The sequence below is a fragment of the Glycine max genome, chromosome 3 (genome assembly GCF_000004515.6).
Source record: "Glycine max cultivar Williams 82 chromosome 3, Glycine_max_v4.0, whole genome shotgun sequence".
In the NCBI taxonomy this organism is placed as follows: domain Eukaryota; kingdom Viridiplantae; phylum Streptophyta; class Magnoliopsida; order Fabales; family Fabaceae; genus Glycine; species Glycine max.
In genome coordinates this window covers 19,691,413-19,709,507 of record NC_016090.4, presented here as the reverse complement: position 1 = coordinate 19,709,507, position 18,095 = coordinate 19,691,413, and the positions used below count along the sequence as shown (strand labels likewise).

The 18,095-nt window shown below is 29.9% G+C and overlaps 2 protein-coding genes across 2 annotated transcripts; one reads left to right on the top strand and one right to left on the bottom strand.

The window, feature by feature from the left end:
* Positions 1-1,085: 1,085 nt before the first annotated feature.
* Positions 1,086-2,713, bottom strand: LOC100810362 (L-type lectin-domain containing receptor kinase VIII.2). The gene has a single exon (XM_006576516.4). The coding sequence runs from the start codon at positions 2,340-2,342 to the stop codon at positions 1,290-1,292; it is 1,053 nt and encodes a 350-aa protein (XP_006576579.1). The 5' UTR covers positions 2,343-2,713; the 3' UTR covers positions 1,086-1,289.
* A 13,270-nt stretch (positions 2,714-15,983) lies between these two features.
* LOC121174523 (uncharacterized) lies at positions 15,984-17,556 on the top strand. The gene is made up of 4 exons (XM_041013830.1): positions 15,984-16,395; positions 16,479-17,069; positions 17,152-17,201; positions 17,277-17,556. Exons 2-4 carry the CDS (start codon positions 16,759-16,761, stop codon positions 17,297-17,299), a joined length of 384 nt encoding a protein of 127 aa, XP_040869764.1. The 5' UTR covers positions 15,984-16,395; positions 16,479-16,758; the 3' UTR covers positions 17,300-17,556.
* The last annotated feature ends 539 nt before the right edge of the window (positions 17,557-18,095 follow it).

Here is an 18,095-nt window from a genome sequence, read left to right as displayed (position 1 = left end):
AAATCAATCGCATGTAAGTTGGTACAAATTAGTTTTTATTAGAAGATGATTAATTTTTGTCGAAAATTGTAAGCGTATAGAAAATGATGATTAATTTTTGTTGAAAATTATAAGCGTATAGAAGATGAGTATTTCTCATCTAATCTAATTTATTTCATATCCCAAGTGTTGTTTTAGTTTGAAGTAAAAGAATAATAATTCAACTAACTCAGATTATTCAACCAACTTGAAGGATATAAGTAGCAAGTTGGAGCGTTAATCAAAGTATTTGTCAAGTCAATTTTGATAGAAAAAGGCTAGCCCGTATTGAGTTTCCTGGGAGAAAAAGCTTGCGTGTGATTGAATTTCCTGACAGCTATGAAATGACTTTTCAACGAAGCACCAAGACTTAGGTGCACAAGATGATGCCGTTTTTTTTACCTCCTTTCGACTAAGCACAAGGAGTTCTCCATAATTTGTCGTTTAAAGGGGTATTCGAGATTCTTAAAATAACAGTTCCACAAAGCTGTTTGTAGCATTTAGGCAGATTTAGACGTAGGATAACAGATTTAAAGGATATTCGAGATTCTTAAAATAACAGTTCCATACTGATAACAGATTTAAAGATTTAGACGTAGGCTACATAATGGATCAAAGGAATAGAGCTGGGGAGGATTCAACACTAAAGCAATTTATGTATGGAAGAGAAAATATTTGGAGGGGATCACATTTCCAGAGTTTACAGTTTTCTCTTGGATATGGATAAACAATAGACAACGACGCATAAACCAGATATATAAACGTGTGACACTTCATTTCTTTTAAAGATATTCAAGTTCCTTAAAATACAGTAACACAAGGCTTTTTTTTTGTAGCTTTTATATGTAATAGAAGGGGCAATATATAGGGGAGTCATATTTCCATAAACTTTACAATTTTCTCTTAAATGGAAAGAACCATAGGTCGTAAGTAACCAATTCATTTTTTTTATATTATAAGTAACCAATTCATTAATATGGGTTGATAGTGGTTATCTTCATACAATGAAATCTATGTAACAACATCATATAGTACATTAATAAGTAATAACCCCAATTTGGCATGTTTCAAAAAAGTAAGCAATCTTTTAACACAGTTGGATCTCAATCTCAATTTGATAAACAATAGACAACGTCAGGAAAACCAAGTACATAGCCCTTTACCAAGACTACTACTACTACTACAATAGAGCAAAACCTAAATACAAGACAAACTAAATAAATTTACAAACACAAGCTTCCTCCAACCTCTTCTTCCCTCACGAGGTTCTTCTACTTCTTACCATCTTCGATGGTTTTATCTACAACAATTTTGACTTTTTTCCTATAATCAACATCTACAGGTTCCACAAGAGACTCCTCTGGCACCACTGCACGTTTATTGTTGCCAAAGATGGTCCACAAGTAAAGCACAATAAATGCTGTTAAAGCTCCACATCCAGTACCAAATATCATTGCAGCAAGAACACTCAAAAAGCAATCACTCCTTTGTTTAGCCACTGGACTTTCAGTGTTTTTGACAAAGACCTTTGGATCCAGAGGCTCTGAATGCATTGAATGTGGAAAATTTCTCAGAACAAAGCTCCATGAATAGAGATCGCATGCTTGAGAATCATTATTCCCCTTTACAGAACTAAACCCCACAAACATTTCATTCTCCTTCAACACGTTTGACAAGTCAATTGAATGCCACATCAATGGATATGATGGCCTTGCTTTACCATGCTGACTCAATCTCACTTCTAAGCGCCTCGAACTAGCTTCATAGTCAATCCAAACATGCAACTTTTCTCCAATAGAGGTGTTACTTTTTTTAGCAACAACAGAACCACCAATATTCATGTTCACATCACAACTAGAAGAAACCCCTTTTCTACCACTCTTTGAGGCACTAAACTCAACACCAACAACTTCAAATTTTCCATCATTCAACCCAGAAGAAGAACTTTGATAAAACACATTACCTTGAGAACCCTTTGGAGCCATAACAAAAGCCAAGCCACCCCCATCTTCCAAGGACACTGAAAATGCAAAGTAAGTAGAAAAAGACACTAATTGCCTTGGTTTACCTTGAGAAAGCTTGATGGGTTTCTTGTACATGATTCTCCCAGTGCCTCTTGAACTCCCAAAGCCAGAGAAATGAATCCCAGACCCTTCATTGAGAACCTTTGCATTACCAAAAAGGGCCACGTTGGGCTTAAATTTCAGATCTTTTCCAAAGCCAGCATAGGAAAACAGAGGAATTGGGTCAAAAGCTAGGGTTTTGAGGAACAAAATGGAGAAAGTGAAGGCCCTGAAGTAATGGGAAGTGGGAAATGGTGCCATAATTGAAATGGGGGTTGTTTGGTTTGAGATTGAATGAAAGAATGAATCTTGCTGGTATGTGACCCTAGGGTTGGTGGGTTGATCCCATTTGCATCAAAAGGTAGAATCTTTGTGATTTTTAGAGGGGTGAGGGAAGAAAGCAGAAGAAGAAAGAAAGTAAAGAAATATTGGGGAAGTTGGGTTGGATGTTGTGAAAATTTAATACATTTTACTTGATTCTGCAACTTGGTGGTTCACTTTTTCTCAGTGCCAGATGACCAAGGGAATATAAAAAAAAAAGAAGCAATTTTTGTAACCAAAAACATGAAAAAACTAAAGCTATCTTTTTTTTATTATTATTATTATTTTTTGCAGTTTGAGTCTTTCCTTTTGCAATATTCTTCATGTGAACTCACAACCTTAGATAAAATCACAAATAACTGGTTTAACTTTTAAGTTGTATTTGATTTTTTAAATTTTGGGTTCATTGTGGACCACTCCATTAATTGTGAATGTGCTTTTAATTTTTGGTCTTGTGGTGTAAGATCGTAGAAGACTAGAGGTAGATTCCTTGTTCTAGCTGGCTAATATAACCGTATATGAATCTCCCTTAAAGTTGCTTAAATTTGCTGTTTTGTGGATCTTATTATAGCATATTATTTCTTATTTTACATACTTTAATAAATAGCACAGTCATGGCCATGGGGATTAAAAAAACAACAAAACGAGTGAAAGACAGCAAAATTGAAGCAAACAGGGCATGTTATGGTATAATGAGAGCAAATCAATGCATGGCTCAAATCCAATATTAAATTTTGGTTCTGTTGTATAAAAGTAGCAAAAATGTAGACGAGGTTTGCATGGCTATTAGGCTTGCCTCAAACAAAAATTTATGGGTTACTCGGTGTAAAAGTATGGACTATGGAGTAGAATTCTAGTATTTTATAAGGGAAAAGTGAAAAACATGAGAACAAATGAACAATGTCCAATGAAGGAATGGAGATGTCATTAGTTTAGTCTTAATTACCAATTTTTTTTCGTAATCTATTCTTAATAATTATTACAATTATGATTGTATGGATAAACTTGATTATAATGACTTCCGGTTTGTCATTATGTGTTGGATTGTATAAAGTATTTGGTCATGGAGGGATGTGTCGGGCTATTCGGTCAGTTGAATAATTGAGATCCCATCTTGATGCTTAGTGACATGAATATCTGGATGTCTTAGGTCAATTCGTCTAGGAGTGTATTCAGCCAGTCAAATACTCAGACATTTTTCAATAATACAATCTCGAGATTAAAGTTTTGTTTGGGTGTTTGACTATTCGGTTAGCCAAATATCCTTCTGGTATATCCAATTAATTGTATTACATCACTCATAAAAGTATATATCCACACTTCTAAGGATTTTATTTTCTCACTTCATATTATTACGAGCTTGTTATTATCAAAATGTAAATGTAGTAAATTGCAAGTAATTATTTATTTGGAATTTTCTTTTTGGTGATTAATCTCTTAAGTACTTATATTTATTTATGGGATTAATCTCTTTCAATAAATATTTTCTCATACGGACCAAAAATAAAATATTTAACCACATGAGATAATATTATCTGTCGTCATGTCACTTTACCACAAGAAAAAAAATAACATTAATTTCAATTTAAAAAAAATATTTTTTTCAATTTATCCTTGAATGAAATTTGATATCAAAGATAAAAAAAGTGATTGAAATTAATATTTGAATTAAAGATATTTTAGAAATAATAATATTAAATAAAATAAAATAAATTGAAATTTTCTTATAAGATAATTTTTTTTTATATATGATACGAGAGAACATGTTGGTGTTTATTTGGAAATATTAAAAGGTTGTGACTTGTGAGAGGTTGACAAATGCCAAACATTTCGTAAATTGTTTCCATTTTGCCTAAAGGGCTCATATTCATATGTATTTGATCTTGTTTACAGCCTCCACCTCCACGCCACATCACGAGACACTTTCTCGTTTTGCGTTAGACAAGGAGAAAGTGGGTGGGGGTGAGTTGTGCTTGTGCGTCGTGCCCACTTTGGCATGGGAGAACAAACGAAGCTCACGTTTCGAACTAATCTCGCGTGGCTTCTTGTCTTGTTCTTTTAACTCAACAAAGAATTATTTTAGTTACTGTGACATTTTCATTCACCTACACCTTGTCGTGCTTCAAGTGTTTGGTGTATGGATTTTATTTTATTCCTCAAGAAAATGGCATCTACAAATTTATTCGTATGATTAATCATGCATGTTTTTTATATATAATTTGTTGCAAATTGCAAATACTATTTAATTATAAGTATGCTGTAACATTTGAACTGCCGCGTTCACATGCACAGATAACCAGAATGTACTTAACATGTGAAATGTTAGGAAGCCCCATCCTTCAGTTTATTTTATAACTTATATATTTATCAGATAACTTTATTTAATATTAATTGATTATAACTTCAAATAATCTAAATATCAGATTTTATAACATATTTTAATTTTTGCTTATTAATTAATTTTAAACTAAAATCTAACATGAAAGATAAAAAAAAATCAGTTCAATTATTTTATTATTATATCATGTATGTGTTATTGTACATGTATTACTAAATGATCTTGTTTGCAACGAATATAGACAATTGAGAAAACAACCTAAATATAATGTAATTATAGATTAACATATATAATATATAATAAGTTTATTGATTTTTATAATAAATATTTTAAAAATTATATTTATTATAATTTTAATTTTTTATTGATTATAATTTCTAATTAGTTGACTGCATATAAAAATTGTATATTTTTTTTACAATAAAAGTTTTGATATTAACAATGTTTAGAAATTAAACAATTACTAAAATGGTAACGAATGCTTAGAAATTAAGAATTAATTAAGTGACACGCGCGCATTGGTTGTGACGGTTAATTTATTTGCCAAAAACTACAATATTTCTGATAGTTTATTGAGACAACGACACCTAAACAGCCAGAAAAATACCTTTTTTTAAAGTGATATATGAATATATGATTATGCAAAAAATTGTACACCAATGACAAATTTAGATTAAACTTTTTAAAACTACATGTAAGGGTTAATATTAAAAACATTAAACTTATTTCCAATCCTCATTCATTCAAAAATAGTAAAGATACTTCTTGACTCTGTTTTTTCCTTGTCTTCAAGTGTTTCTCGTTTGGTCCCAACCGATCAGGGTGTTGCTCTTGACACATGTTTGCGTCGAATGTCAAATGAAAGCACATGTGTTTGGCGTAGGGCCAGGACTTTGTGTGTTGCAGCATTATCGTCAATAATTATATTTAAATAATCATATTATAGCATGCCAATTAATTTGAATTGCAATTTAATCGGAATTGGTGTGATTGGTTAATGTTGGAAGCCTACCTATTCTTCTTATAACATTCAATATGTTCCCTTGGTAGAGGAAAAAAATCCTATCATTTATTTGCATGAATTTTTTTTATGATTGTTCTCTCCTTCTCTCTCTGTACAAGTATCTTTCAAATTTTTAATTAAGAAATGTTGTGTGTGTTACTTTTTTAAAGCAATAACCTAATTAAGAATACAAATACTTTGTCTAAACAAAGCAAGATTTAAAACTACTTGGTTATGTTTCTTTCTGTCTGTTTAAAAGTCAATTTTAAATATTATTTGTGCTCATAATGTTATATAGGTGTATTAGAAGTTAATGATAATTGGTTCAATGTCATGTCATATTGGTTAGCATGTTTATGCAAGTGATATTTATGGCCGACCTAAGTTAGTGACTTAGTGTGCACGTTGAACAGTTTTACATATTTCTCAATCAAATAATTTCTTTCTTTACTTTCTTTGTACACAAACAATAGCAAAAAAAGAAGTTAGAATCAAACGAAGATCATGCTTTTTCTGGGGGCATAATTAATTGCCACACTATGGAGAATATTAAGAATCAAAATTTCACATCTCATGATAAATTGACACCCTTAAGAATTTAAGGAATCTGGATTAGAAAGGCCTCCAATACAAATAAATAAATAGTACTAGACCACCATCAATGCTGATCTGAATGATAAAGGTTCACTCTCACATACATAGCCCATGTGGTTTGACGAAGAATGATAAGGATTCAAGAGAAAGTCTTTCGAGTGTCAAAACTCCAAATACTATTTTATATTTTTTTATACGTGTATTAAAGTTGGCCATATGATTGAAAATCGTATGAACTGCCCTTGATTGGTCAAAGCAAAATGCCTTTCGATTCTACACTTTCTAGGAGAGTTTATTTTATTTTATTTTTGCCATACTTTCCTACGTCACTCCCTATAACTTTTCATGCTGGACGAAAAACAAAGAAAATGGTTTTTTTTTTTTTAACCAATGTAGACGCTTTCTCTCTAGAAAATTCCCAATCTACACCAATTTATGGCTTACATCCCAAAGTGCCCCACTTTTATGCTTGAGAAGTCAGGAATTAGGGTATTGCTAGGTGTACCTAGTATTATTGCTGGTGTACTCAGCACCCTATGTGCAAAGACAAATATCTCCGGGTATATTTAAAGTATTTTTTGTACACCCAACTCATTATGTTTGATTTGCGTATGTGATAATGTGATCCGCATATGGTTTTGTTGATCTGCAGTTGATCTGCAAGTTTGTTAAGGATCAAGTTGATCCACAAGTTGCTCACGGATCAACTTAATCTGTAAATTTATTACGGATCAAATTGATATGTAGAAGTTTTAGATATCAACTTGATCCGTAAGCACCTAACATCAACCTTAAAGCATTGACTTGGGAAGAAAAAAACAAGGCCTTTAAACTACAAACCTTTTTCACTGAGCAATTAAGGGGGGAGAAAAAAACAAAGTAGATAAAATTGAGTATGGAATACGCATTGACTTTGGAAGAAAAAAAAAGACAAAGTTTAATAAACCTCAGAAAAGTTCACCGAGTAAATTAAGAAAGAAGAAAAGAAGAGTAAAAAAAATCAAGTATTGAATACGAATCAAATGCATTTGACTTTGGAAGGAAAAAAAAAACAAAGCTCAATGTTTAAAACTTCATAAACGTTGAGGGAGCAATTAGGAAGGAAAAAGAAGAGTTTAAAAAAATGGTGCATTGAATACGAATTAAATGCAGAAGAGGAAAAAAATGGTGCTTTGAATACGAATTAAATGCAAAAGAGGAAAAAAATGGTGCTTTGAATACGAATTAAATGTAAAAGAGGGAAAAAAAAGGAAAATTGAATAGTTCAGTTACAAAACGCAGGAGGTGCGTGAAAAAGAAGAAACTGACACAGTGAATTAATTGAAAAAACATTAAAGGAGAAAAACGTTTACATTTTCATGACAACACATGCAGAGACTTTCGATGTTGTAGAGAGGAGCGTGACCGTCGTCAGTAGAAACGGCTTCCACCAGCGATCCAACGTCAACAACAATTTGCTCGTGATTCGCATCCATTGAATTGAATTAAATTTTTCTGATGCGTTTCACTTTATTGCAGAGAGAGAGAGGCTTCGATTTTTTCAACCACAGTGATGAAGAAGAGTTCCTGAACCAAGAATTGAAATACCCTTGATCTGTAAGTCCTTTAAGTTGATCCGTACAAGGTTTACAGATCAAGTTGATCTATAAAAGACTTACGGATCAACTTGATTCGCATTTGGTCCGCGAGTCTTACACGGATCAACTTGATCGGCACGTATTACACGGATCAACTTGATCCGCAAGTATTACACGAATCAACTTGATCCGCATGAGACTTTCGCAGATCAAGTTGATCCGCGGGTGTTTTACGGATCACCTGATCCACACATATTACTAGTGGAGGGACATTTTTGGCATTATCAAGTGATGTTGGATGCACCTAGCAACACCCATTACCAACCCGACCTCTAAACAGTGTTTTTTTAATTTAAATTATTAAAATATTTTAAATTTAAACTTCAGTATTTTTATTTTAAATATTATATTATATAAAAAATATATTCAATTAATTTTAAAAATAATTTATTAAAATAATTTTTATTTATTTAAGAAGATGATGTTATTAAATATTTTTTTCTTATATTATTTAATTTATACAAAATTTAGTATGATAATATTTAATTTATATAAGACTTTTTTAGTTAAAATTTTAATTTTTTTAAAACAAACATGAATTTTTTTAATATTATTATTTTACTAAATATAATTTCTATAAAAAATATTATAAAAAAAGTTTATTATCAATTAAGTCTTGTATAAATTAAATAATATAAGAAAAAAATTATATTTAATAACATCATTTTCTTAAACAAACAAAAATTATTTAATAAAATATTATTTTTAAAATAAATTAAAAATATTTTTTTTATATAATATAATATTTAAAATAAAAGTACGGAAGTTTAAATTTAAAATATTTTTAATAATTTAAACTAAAACATAAAGTAAAAATTAAAAATAAAATTTAAATTAAAAAAAACCACCATTTAGAAGTTGGGTTGGCGAATCCCGACTTCTTAATGAAGCCAATAAGTAGTATACTTTGGGATATAAACTATCGAAACTGGTGTAGATTGGAAATTTTCTAAAAAGAGAACATGTACATTGGTAAAAAAAAATCAAGAAAATGTAATGCTAGATATCAGTCTCATGAGCAATGTTTCATTTTAAATTTCACTCAATTTTAGATTTCAATTGTTTCAATATGCTAAAATTTTCACAAACACTTAAAAATTGAGGTTAAGGATAATTTATAAATATATTTTTCCTTTTTTTTATAATAAGAACACATTCTTTTCTTAATCTATTAAGACATTTTTTAGTAAATATAAAACTATTACAATCCATCATGCACTAAAATAGATTATTTTTAAATTTAAAATAAAAGTATGAAAATTTAAATTTAAAATATTTTTATTAATTTAAACTAAAACATAAATTAAAAATTAAAAAAAAATTTAAATTTTAAAAAACCACCGTTTAGAAGTTGGGTTGGCAAATTCCAACTTCTCAATGAAGCCTAAAAGGGTGCACTTTGGGATATAAACTACAAACCGGTGTAGATTGAAAATTTTCTGAAAAGAGAACGTGTACATTTGGTAAAAAAAAAAAACCAAGAAAATGTAATGCCAGGTAGTAATCTCATGAGCATCAATTTCCTCTAACCAGTCAAATTGTTTATATTTAGTGATCAATGTTTCATTTTAAATTTCACTCAATTTTAGATTTCAATTGTTTCAATATGCCAAAATTTTCATAAACACTTAAAAATTGAGGTTAAGGATAATTTATAAATATATTTTTCCTTTTTTTTGATAATAAGAACACATTTTTTTCTTAACTTAATCTATTAAGATATTTTTAGTAAATATAAAACTATTACAGTCCATCATGCACTAAAATAGATTATTTTTAAATGAGATAATCCTAATGATACATAAGAATTTGAGGTCAAAATACTAATCAAATGCTCAATTTACATACGATGAAAATCAAAAGCTTAGCAACTTGAGTTATTATGTTGAAAAACATTGAGGCCTGTGATTTTGTGTGAGTATTTGAAATTTATTTTGTAAAATTTATTTTAATTAGAATTAATTTTAAAGGAATGTAATTATGTGTTTCAATGTTTTTCTTTTAAAAAGAAATTAGTAATAAAACTTAATATACAAATATTTATCAACACATATAAAAATTTCTTCAACTCAAAGTTAATTACAGACTCAAAATCAATTCTTGAATATAAAATAAAACATCTAAACATTATCTAGGGTCACATTAGTCGGTTTTTCAACATGATTTTGAATGTTCCACTGTGAATTCAATCACCTACTTAAATTACCGAGGACTATCCTATGAGACATGTGGAAATGCATATCCATTAATTGGAGAAGAGAAAATGGAAAAATTATTATATATATATATATATATATATATATATATATTATAAATTATAATATATTGAAAAGTGAAATTCTCACTCTGTCAATTAAATATTTTTAATATTTTTCTTTTCAATATGCATTTTATACACTAATTCTGCAATTGGCTAAAAGTTATCTATTAACAATCTCAAATTATTTTATTTTTTTATTTATATACTTATCTTCTTAACCACATATTCCATATAATCTATCCTCTTTTGTCTTTATTTTAAAATTAAATTTCAATAGATTCTTTTAAAGAATTACCAATAATTAAAAAAAAATTCTGTAAAAAAAATTTATATCACAATTAAAATTCTTCATTATAATATAAAATATAATTTATATATATTTAAAATTATTTATTTATCTATTTTAAAGTTTAATTATAATATAACTTAAATATTAAAATTATTTATTCATTATAAAATTTAAGTACATATATAAATTAAAACAACTATCCTATGTAATGTATATGCTAAAATATTAGTTACAATAGAAATTGATAAACGGTTGAAGTGGAATTGTTTGGAAAATATGAAAAATAGGATAACATTCTCCTCAAAAGTTGGAACTTGGAAGTGGAAACTATAGTAAAATGTAGACCCAAAAAAATAAAAATAAAAAAACTAAAAAATGAAATAATCTTCCTATCTTTTTTGTCTTCTGGTCTGATAAGTTTCAATTCGAACGTTGGAGAATGCTGCATGGTTTCCCCTTTGGACTTTGTATCCTCTCTTATCCTTCTATCATCCTTTTGTGGCCTTGTCTCTGCAAACAGTGAAAAAAATGTGTGGTTTCAAAAGTTTGAAGGGTCACAAGTGCCACACACTGGTTGGTGAAGAGAGTAGGCCCATCTGTCCCTTTTTTCTTTCCGTTATTTTGCTTTCGCAGTGCTTTTTTGCTTCGTGTTTCATCTTCTGCAATAAAATGTTCGTTACCAGGCAACATCGTATTCTAGAGTCCAAAGGGTAAGCATGTATTTAGGTAAATACTTTTTTTTTTTTTTTACTGTGAGCGATTAAAAAAATTTCGTCAAATATATAACTAAGTTGCATATGAAGATCTTGAATTCAACCACACTAATTAAGGAGCAACAATTATTCACATACATACTTCAAATTACTTTTTAAATTTATGATTGGAAAAATAACTTTAAATTCTTCAATATTTCTAATTTTATTTTTCTTTAAAAAATTTAACTTGATGACACCCAAGTATTCTCACATGTTTTTTGATTCTTAGATTATATTAACACTAATTCTAAGTCTGTATAGTCCTACTAATTGATTTAAAATTCTTTATTTTTTTCAAAAATTATTCTATAAGAATTGAATTTAAGTTTTTTCTCAATGTGTGTTGCCAACTAAGTTATATACATTGGAATTGACATCTCTAGTTTGAATTCACCAAAAAAATTGAACATATGCAAAACTTATCTTTTTCATGAGAAAAAATAATAATTGTTATTCAAAGTCTTTGAGAATTGGTCCACCAATCAATCCTACCTATTGAGTGAATATTTGCAAAATTAATTTTGAAAGAAATTGATTTTTAAAATTAATAGATTAAAATTAATTTTAAAATAAAATTACTTATATTTAAATGTTTTTAAAAAGTAAAATTTAGTGTTTTGTTAATTACAAATTTAATCCTCTTATTTATGTTAGCTCACAAATTTAATTCACTAATTGAGTCTTTTTTTTTAAAACCAGTAATTTTGTTTCCAATCCCAAATTTAAGTAAATTTATGTTCAGTGTCGTGCTCTTATTTCTAGCATATTTGGAATACAAAACTGTGTTCCCCGGAGTCATACACAATGGTTTTCTGTTGCCTTCCTCAGCTTCAACAACCTTTATGAGGACTCTATCATTTAAGGGTTTAAGATCCTTGATGTCATTAGTTTCAAGGATTCTTCACAATAAGATGCTTTGTACCATTGAAGTACACCTCAGTACCTGGATACTTCGAATACACAACTTATGCATCAGTCTTCACACTAATCTCTACATTGTTCTTCCCAACAGCAACCACCTCACCCTCTTGAGGCTTCGTTTGAGCAGTTGATGGAAGCAAAATCCCACCCTCAGTTTTCTCCTCTGCTTCCTTAATTTTTATCAGCACTCTAATCTCCCAGAGGCTTAATCGCAGTATATTGCCGTAGAGATCGATGACGCTATTGCGGTGAGCTGAGCGTTGGCCATTGATTCGAACTTGCACTTGTTGGTACACGCCAAATATTCATCCACCTAATCAACATCGAATAAAATGTAAACAATTAATAGATAACATTCAAATTTGGGATTCAGAATTAAAATTATGGGATTGCCAATAAATAAATAAATAAAGGAAATTAAATAACATGAGAATCAAATGAGAATCAAATTTATGAACATGTATAAATATGAAAACTAAATTTATAATTAAGTTTTTTTTAATCATTACTAGCCATGTAAATAGATGGAATGCAAAAAAATCAATCAATCCAATTAGATCTTTATGAGTTAGATTGAAATATTAGATTTGATTGATTTTATTTTAATTAATCTAATTATAATTAAATTGGGTTATAGGTTTGGACAACCAAAACTCAACCTAACTCACTTACAATAAAACTACTAATAGAAATCTTAAATTAATTACGAGGTAATATATTATTTTAGAGTTTATTTTTTATATTTTATTGTAAGTTGATATAATTTTTATGAATATTATTATGAATATATATTTATGATTTTTCTTCTGTTTATTATATGAATAGGATAATATTTTATTCAGATTAATTTTTTAAAATACTCTCACTATTTTGTAAAAAAGAAAATATCTTTATTATTTTTGAATTTAAAAATTTCTTTAATTTTGTAAAGACTGAAAAATTATTATTTTTTAATGACTCAACTTATTAACCAATCATATCTAATTGAATTAAAGTTGAATTGAATTGAATTAAATTAACAAAATAAAAAATAAACTTAATTCAATTCAATTAAGTTTAATTAAATTGAATAAAAATATAGACAAAATTTAACTCCAACCGCTTACACCTTAACTAACACAATACATTATTCTCCAACCATTACCTATCTGCACCTTCACAGGATCTAGACACCCACCAAATTATCCAAAGAATTATCATTGCAATATAATTGATTCACATTCATATGCTAATTCATCCTTTGTAGTCTTTATCCTTTATCTTATTATGTCTTATTATAACCTTTCCCCTGCATATAAAAATTATGATTTGTCTTTTTCCCAAATACCAGAACCAAAAACTTATAAATAGACTGTTAAACACGAATGTTGGGAAATGCTATAATCAATAAATTGCTGTATAAAATTAAACATGAATATTAATTGAACTTCCCGACAAGATATGTTACTCTCGGAGATCTTGTGCTTCTTTTGTCTTGAAACCATGCATATAAGAATTCTAGTGAAATAATCCAATTCGAGTTAATTTGTTCAGTTTTCATAATAAAAAAATAGTTAAATTGTAATTTTGATTCTTCTAAATTTTTTAAATTTATAATTTTGATTTTCTTAATTATAACATTTGATCCTTCTAATTTTACAAAGTAACAGTTTTGATTTATCTTTTAAATTATTAATTAATAATTATGATTAGTAGAGTTATTAAGTTAATTATAAGTTATTTTTTTTAATAAATAATGTTTTTAATTCATTTATAATTAAATTTGATAAAAAAAAGTTAATTTATAATTTACTTAATAATTCTACTAATCATAATTATTTGTTAATAATTTAACAAATGAATCAAAATTGATAATATGTAAAATTAACAGACTAAATATTATAATTAAAAATCAAGCATCAAAACCATGGATGTGGAAACGTATTGTTCAAACCATTCTAATTGGTTTAGTTAATAAATTTTTATATTTAATAATTACTATAACTATTAGTTAATAAATTTGAAAACGTGTTAATAAGCACCCCAAAGTATTAATAATTACTATAACTATTAATAAGCAAAAATCTGAAAATAAAGTGTTCAAACTTTGAAAGTATGACGGTAATTCATTATTGTAATCTTTTATCCTTTTTTTACCTCAAAGTTTGATGTCGTTCATTAATTATTAAAAAAGAAGTATACCAAATTAAAATTATTTAAACACCTATAGTATTATGAATGAATGTGTGAAAGCATCACACGATTCTGCATATTAGATTAACGCATAAAAAAAGTTTTAGGTTGAATAAAAAATAGTTCTAGTTGAAATAAAATTTAAATTTAAAATAAAAGATAAAAAATAAAGAGTGCGCGGTAACTATTTTATAAAAGCATCTAAACAAATGAGAAAAAAGGAAACTTTCCCGCGCCAGAAGTACCGGCCTCTATACTCCTTACCTCTTCTAAAGTGAGCTACTCTCATTGATCTATCATCACACTCCTTCTTCTCTTTTTCGTTGCTGGAGATTCCAAAACGTCGTCGAAATCGAACCCAACACGACAGAGTCGTTCCGAATGGACAAAATCAACCCTGCTCTTGTGGCCCTCATGGTCCACCAGTACCTCAGAGACAATCATTTTTCTCAAACGTCTTCTATCTTCCTGAACGAGGCTTCCTCCCTCTTCACTGATTCGTCGACCAACCAGGTTCATCCCTTTTAATTCTTTCTCAACCCCTTCTTCCAATGGTCTGGTTAGCAAGTGTTTTTTTAGGCATGACAATGAAACCCAATGACAATGAAACTCATACTTGGGTATCCGCCCAAACACGTTTCGATTTTGATGGGGAATACTCGAATTGACCAGGTACGAATTCGGGTTCGGGGATTATCCGACTTTTTTAATTGGGATCGGGATCGGGGACGAGGATGTCACTACCCGTCCCATACCCATTCTCGTACCCGTACAAATGAAATTATTAAAATTTTGTTAATTACATGTTAATTTTTTTTATAAAAAATATAAGGAGAATAATATTTAAAATGATTATAAAAACAATTTTTTTTCCGGCCCTGACACTAAAAATCTGAGGGACGGTGCTGGTTTTACCAAATGGTATTAAATAACCCATTAATAGATGATTAGTGCAATATATTATAAAGATGTGTTCAGCAATTCCAACCATCTTTAAAACGAGATATTTTTGGTCATTTTCTCTTTTCATTTGGATTATTGCATGTGGATCATTCTTTGTCTTTTATGCAAATTTTGAAATTTTTTTTAGTTGTCAAAGACTATGCTGGGCTTGGTGCAAATATTGGATGAGTATATGTGTTTGAAAAATCAAAAGGAGATGTTGCATCAACAACGGGTCATGGTGATGCACGAGAAATACCAGCTTCAAATGTTTGTGCAAGGCCTGCAAAATGTTATAAATACTTTTTAGAAGCCACTCTCACTGAATGTCGTAGGGATGAGCACAAATTCTACAGTGGTTCCTCAATGGAGGCTTTGTAATGAAACTCCTTCAGGTACAACATTTTTTTCCTGACGTGTGGAATTCAATTAATGATGTATTGACTTTTCCTGACAGTGGTTCCTCACCGTCAAGTAATGCTATCAATAATCAATCAAGTAGTTTCTTGGCCATCATATGGGAATTGTGTACCCAGTGTATCACAGGTTCAAGGACCCAGTGTTACCAAAAGCCTATTAAATCAACCTTAATTTCCTATTCCAACCAACACACCGGTCTCAAGGACACCTCTTACAACACATCCCTCTGGGGATCATACATACGTATCTCCTCGTAAGATTTCTACGGTTGCAACATGTAATGGGGAGGTTATTCCCTCTTGTCATTGAGTCCATAGCCCACAACCCATTCAGCCCCTTATTTAATCCCATTGAAATTATAGGACTAGTTTGGATAGATGCTAGAAGAGCTTTTGAGAGGTTCTTGTTTTTGTTGTGGTAGCAATCTTCATTGTGAATGTTTTTGTTATATAAATGATGTGTTTGGCGTTGCTTTGCTTTTTTGTTAAGTGTTTCTTCTATTGCAAGTATTGGTTCTGCCATGCAAAACACATTTGGGAACTTCTCAACACCAATGATTAGTGTGTCTGACAAGAAGAGAAAAGATACTGAAATAGTAAATGGGCCTGCAGTTGGAAAGAAACCTCGTGGTAGACCACCTGGGAGGAAAAATCAAGTCCAAGGTATAATTTTCTGTGCATCTATTAAGTATATGCTAAGCTTTCATTATTCATCAATTGGATTTTTAGTCTATCTTCACGTTTAGGTCAAAACACACTGCCTCAATCAAGTAATGTTGTCAACAATCAAGTAGTTTCTTGGCAATCTTCTTCTTCAACTCTACCACCATCTGGGATCTGTGCACCCAACGGATCACAGGTTCAAGGATCCAATGTTGCCAAAGGCTCATTCAATCACCCTCTGTTTTTCGTTCCAAACCATTCACAAATTCTAGAGACACCTCCTAGAACACAATCCTCTCACTGTGATACATATGTATCCCCTACTAATTTTCTTGTTGCACTACGATTTCAACCGATAGAGTTATGTTTGACCCTGAAAAACAAATGGCTTATAAAGAGAGCAGTCATTGCAATTCTCCTATCGAAGCAGATACAGGAAAAGCAAGTAAGAAGGATGATGTAAGGGGCAAATTGAACTTTGATGCCTCTAATATGCCTGAGAGCTTGGACAAATCATTGGCTAATGAGGTTTCTACATCTGAGTTGGACAAGGGAGTTGTCATATCTGACATTGATTTTTCAAACTTGGACTGGTCACTCCAAGGAACCAGTTTCGAAGATTTTTTTGACCCTATAGGTCTAACTGATTCCAAAGATAATGCTTCAAGTTCAAGGTATTTTTTCTATTTAATGTTGCAATTCCTTCTTTGTTATTTAATGCTTGTATCTAACATTCTTTGTATCTTTATTTAATAGGTCTTCAAATGAACTGCAAGTAAGCACCAATAAAAATTTGAATGTACAAGGTAATCAAGTTCATTGTGTATTCTTCATAATTTTGATCTAAACTACTGTTTACTGAATTTTTTTTACCTTTGCAGGCCTTGATAGTCAACATGTCTGACTGCGATAAAATCTGACACAAAGTGGACCTGCAGTTGCCCTTAATTTGGGATATCAAACACCATTAGTTTGTTCCTTAGCCTCTTAGCTTGTTTGGTCATTAGGTAAGGCTAAAATGGTTAATCTTTTAGTGATTGGAGATGACTTTAGCCCATGTTGTTTCTTGTTTACTTAAACCAAAAGGGAATAAGTTATTGAAAAGGAATTCATTTGAAAAACTTCTTAAGCTGCTACAAATATTGTTGGTTGTGTAGAAAATTATTGCATGCCAGATCACAATTGACTGATTTGATCTTAGCAGTTACTCATTACTATAATGGAATAAAGCCTTCTAAGTTTCACTATTTTTGTTTGCCATTTCCACTAATTATATTTTCACTGTTCTTGTGCAGGCAGAACAACCGAGTATTTGAAGTTACCAGTCGACAAAGGTTTATGTTAGGATAAATGGATCCAATGTAGCGAGTAATTTGTTATGTGACTGTGATAACATTCATCAATCAAAGAATTGGTTTGGTGCGGGATGGTATAACACTTAAGTATTGTAGTGAAAAGCCTTCACATAGTTGTGTTTCTATTTTGTCTTGAGAGTAGAGCTAGAATTGACTTTCTTCAAGTTTGGCTTGATTACTAATTACCGTAGTGAAATAATTTCAGCTGAGGTTCTTTAATTTAATTTGTCATTTCCACTTTACTTATCACTCGGTACAACATAAAATTTTAAAGTTACCTGTCAACACGTTTTATGATATATTTTAATCGGCAAAATGAATATATATATATATATATATATATGG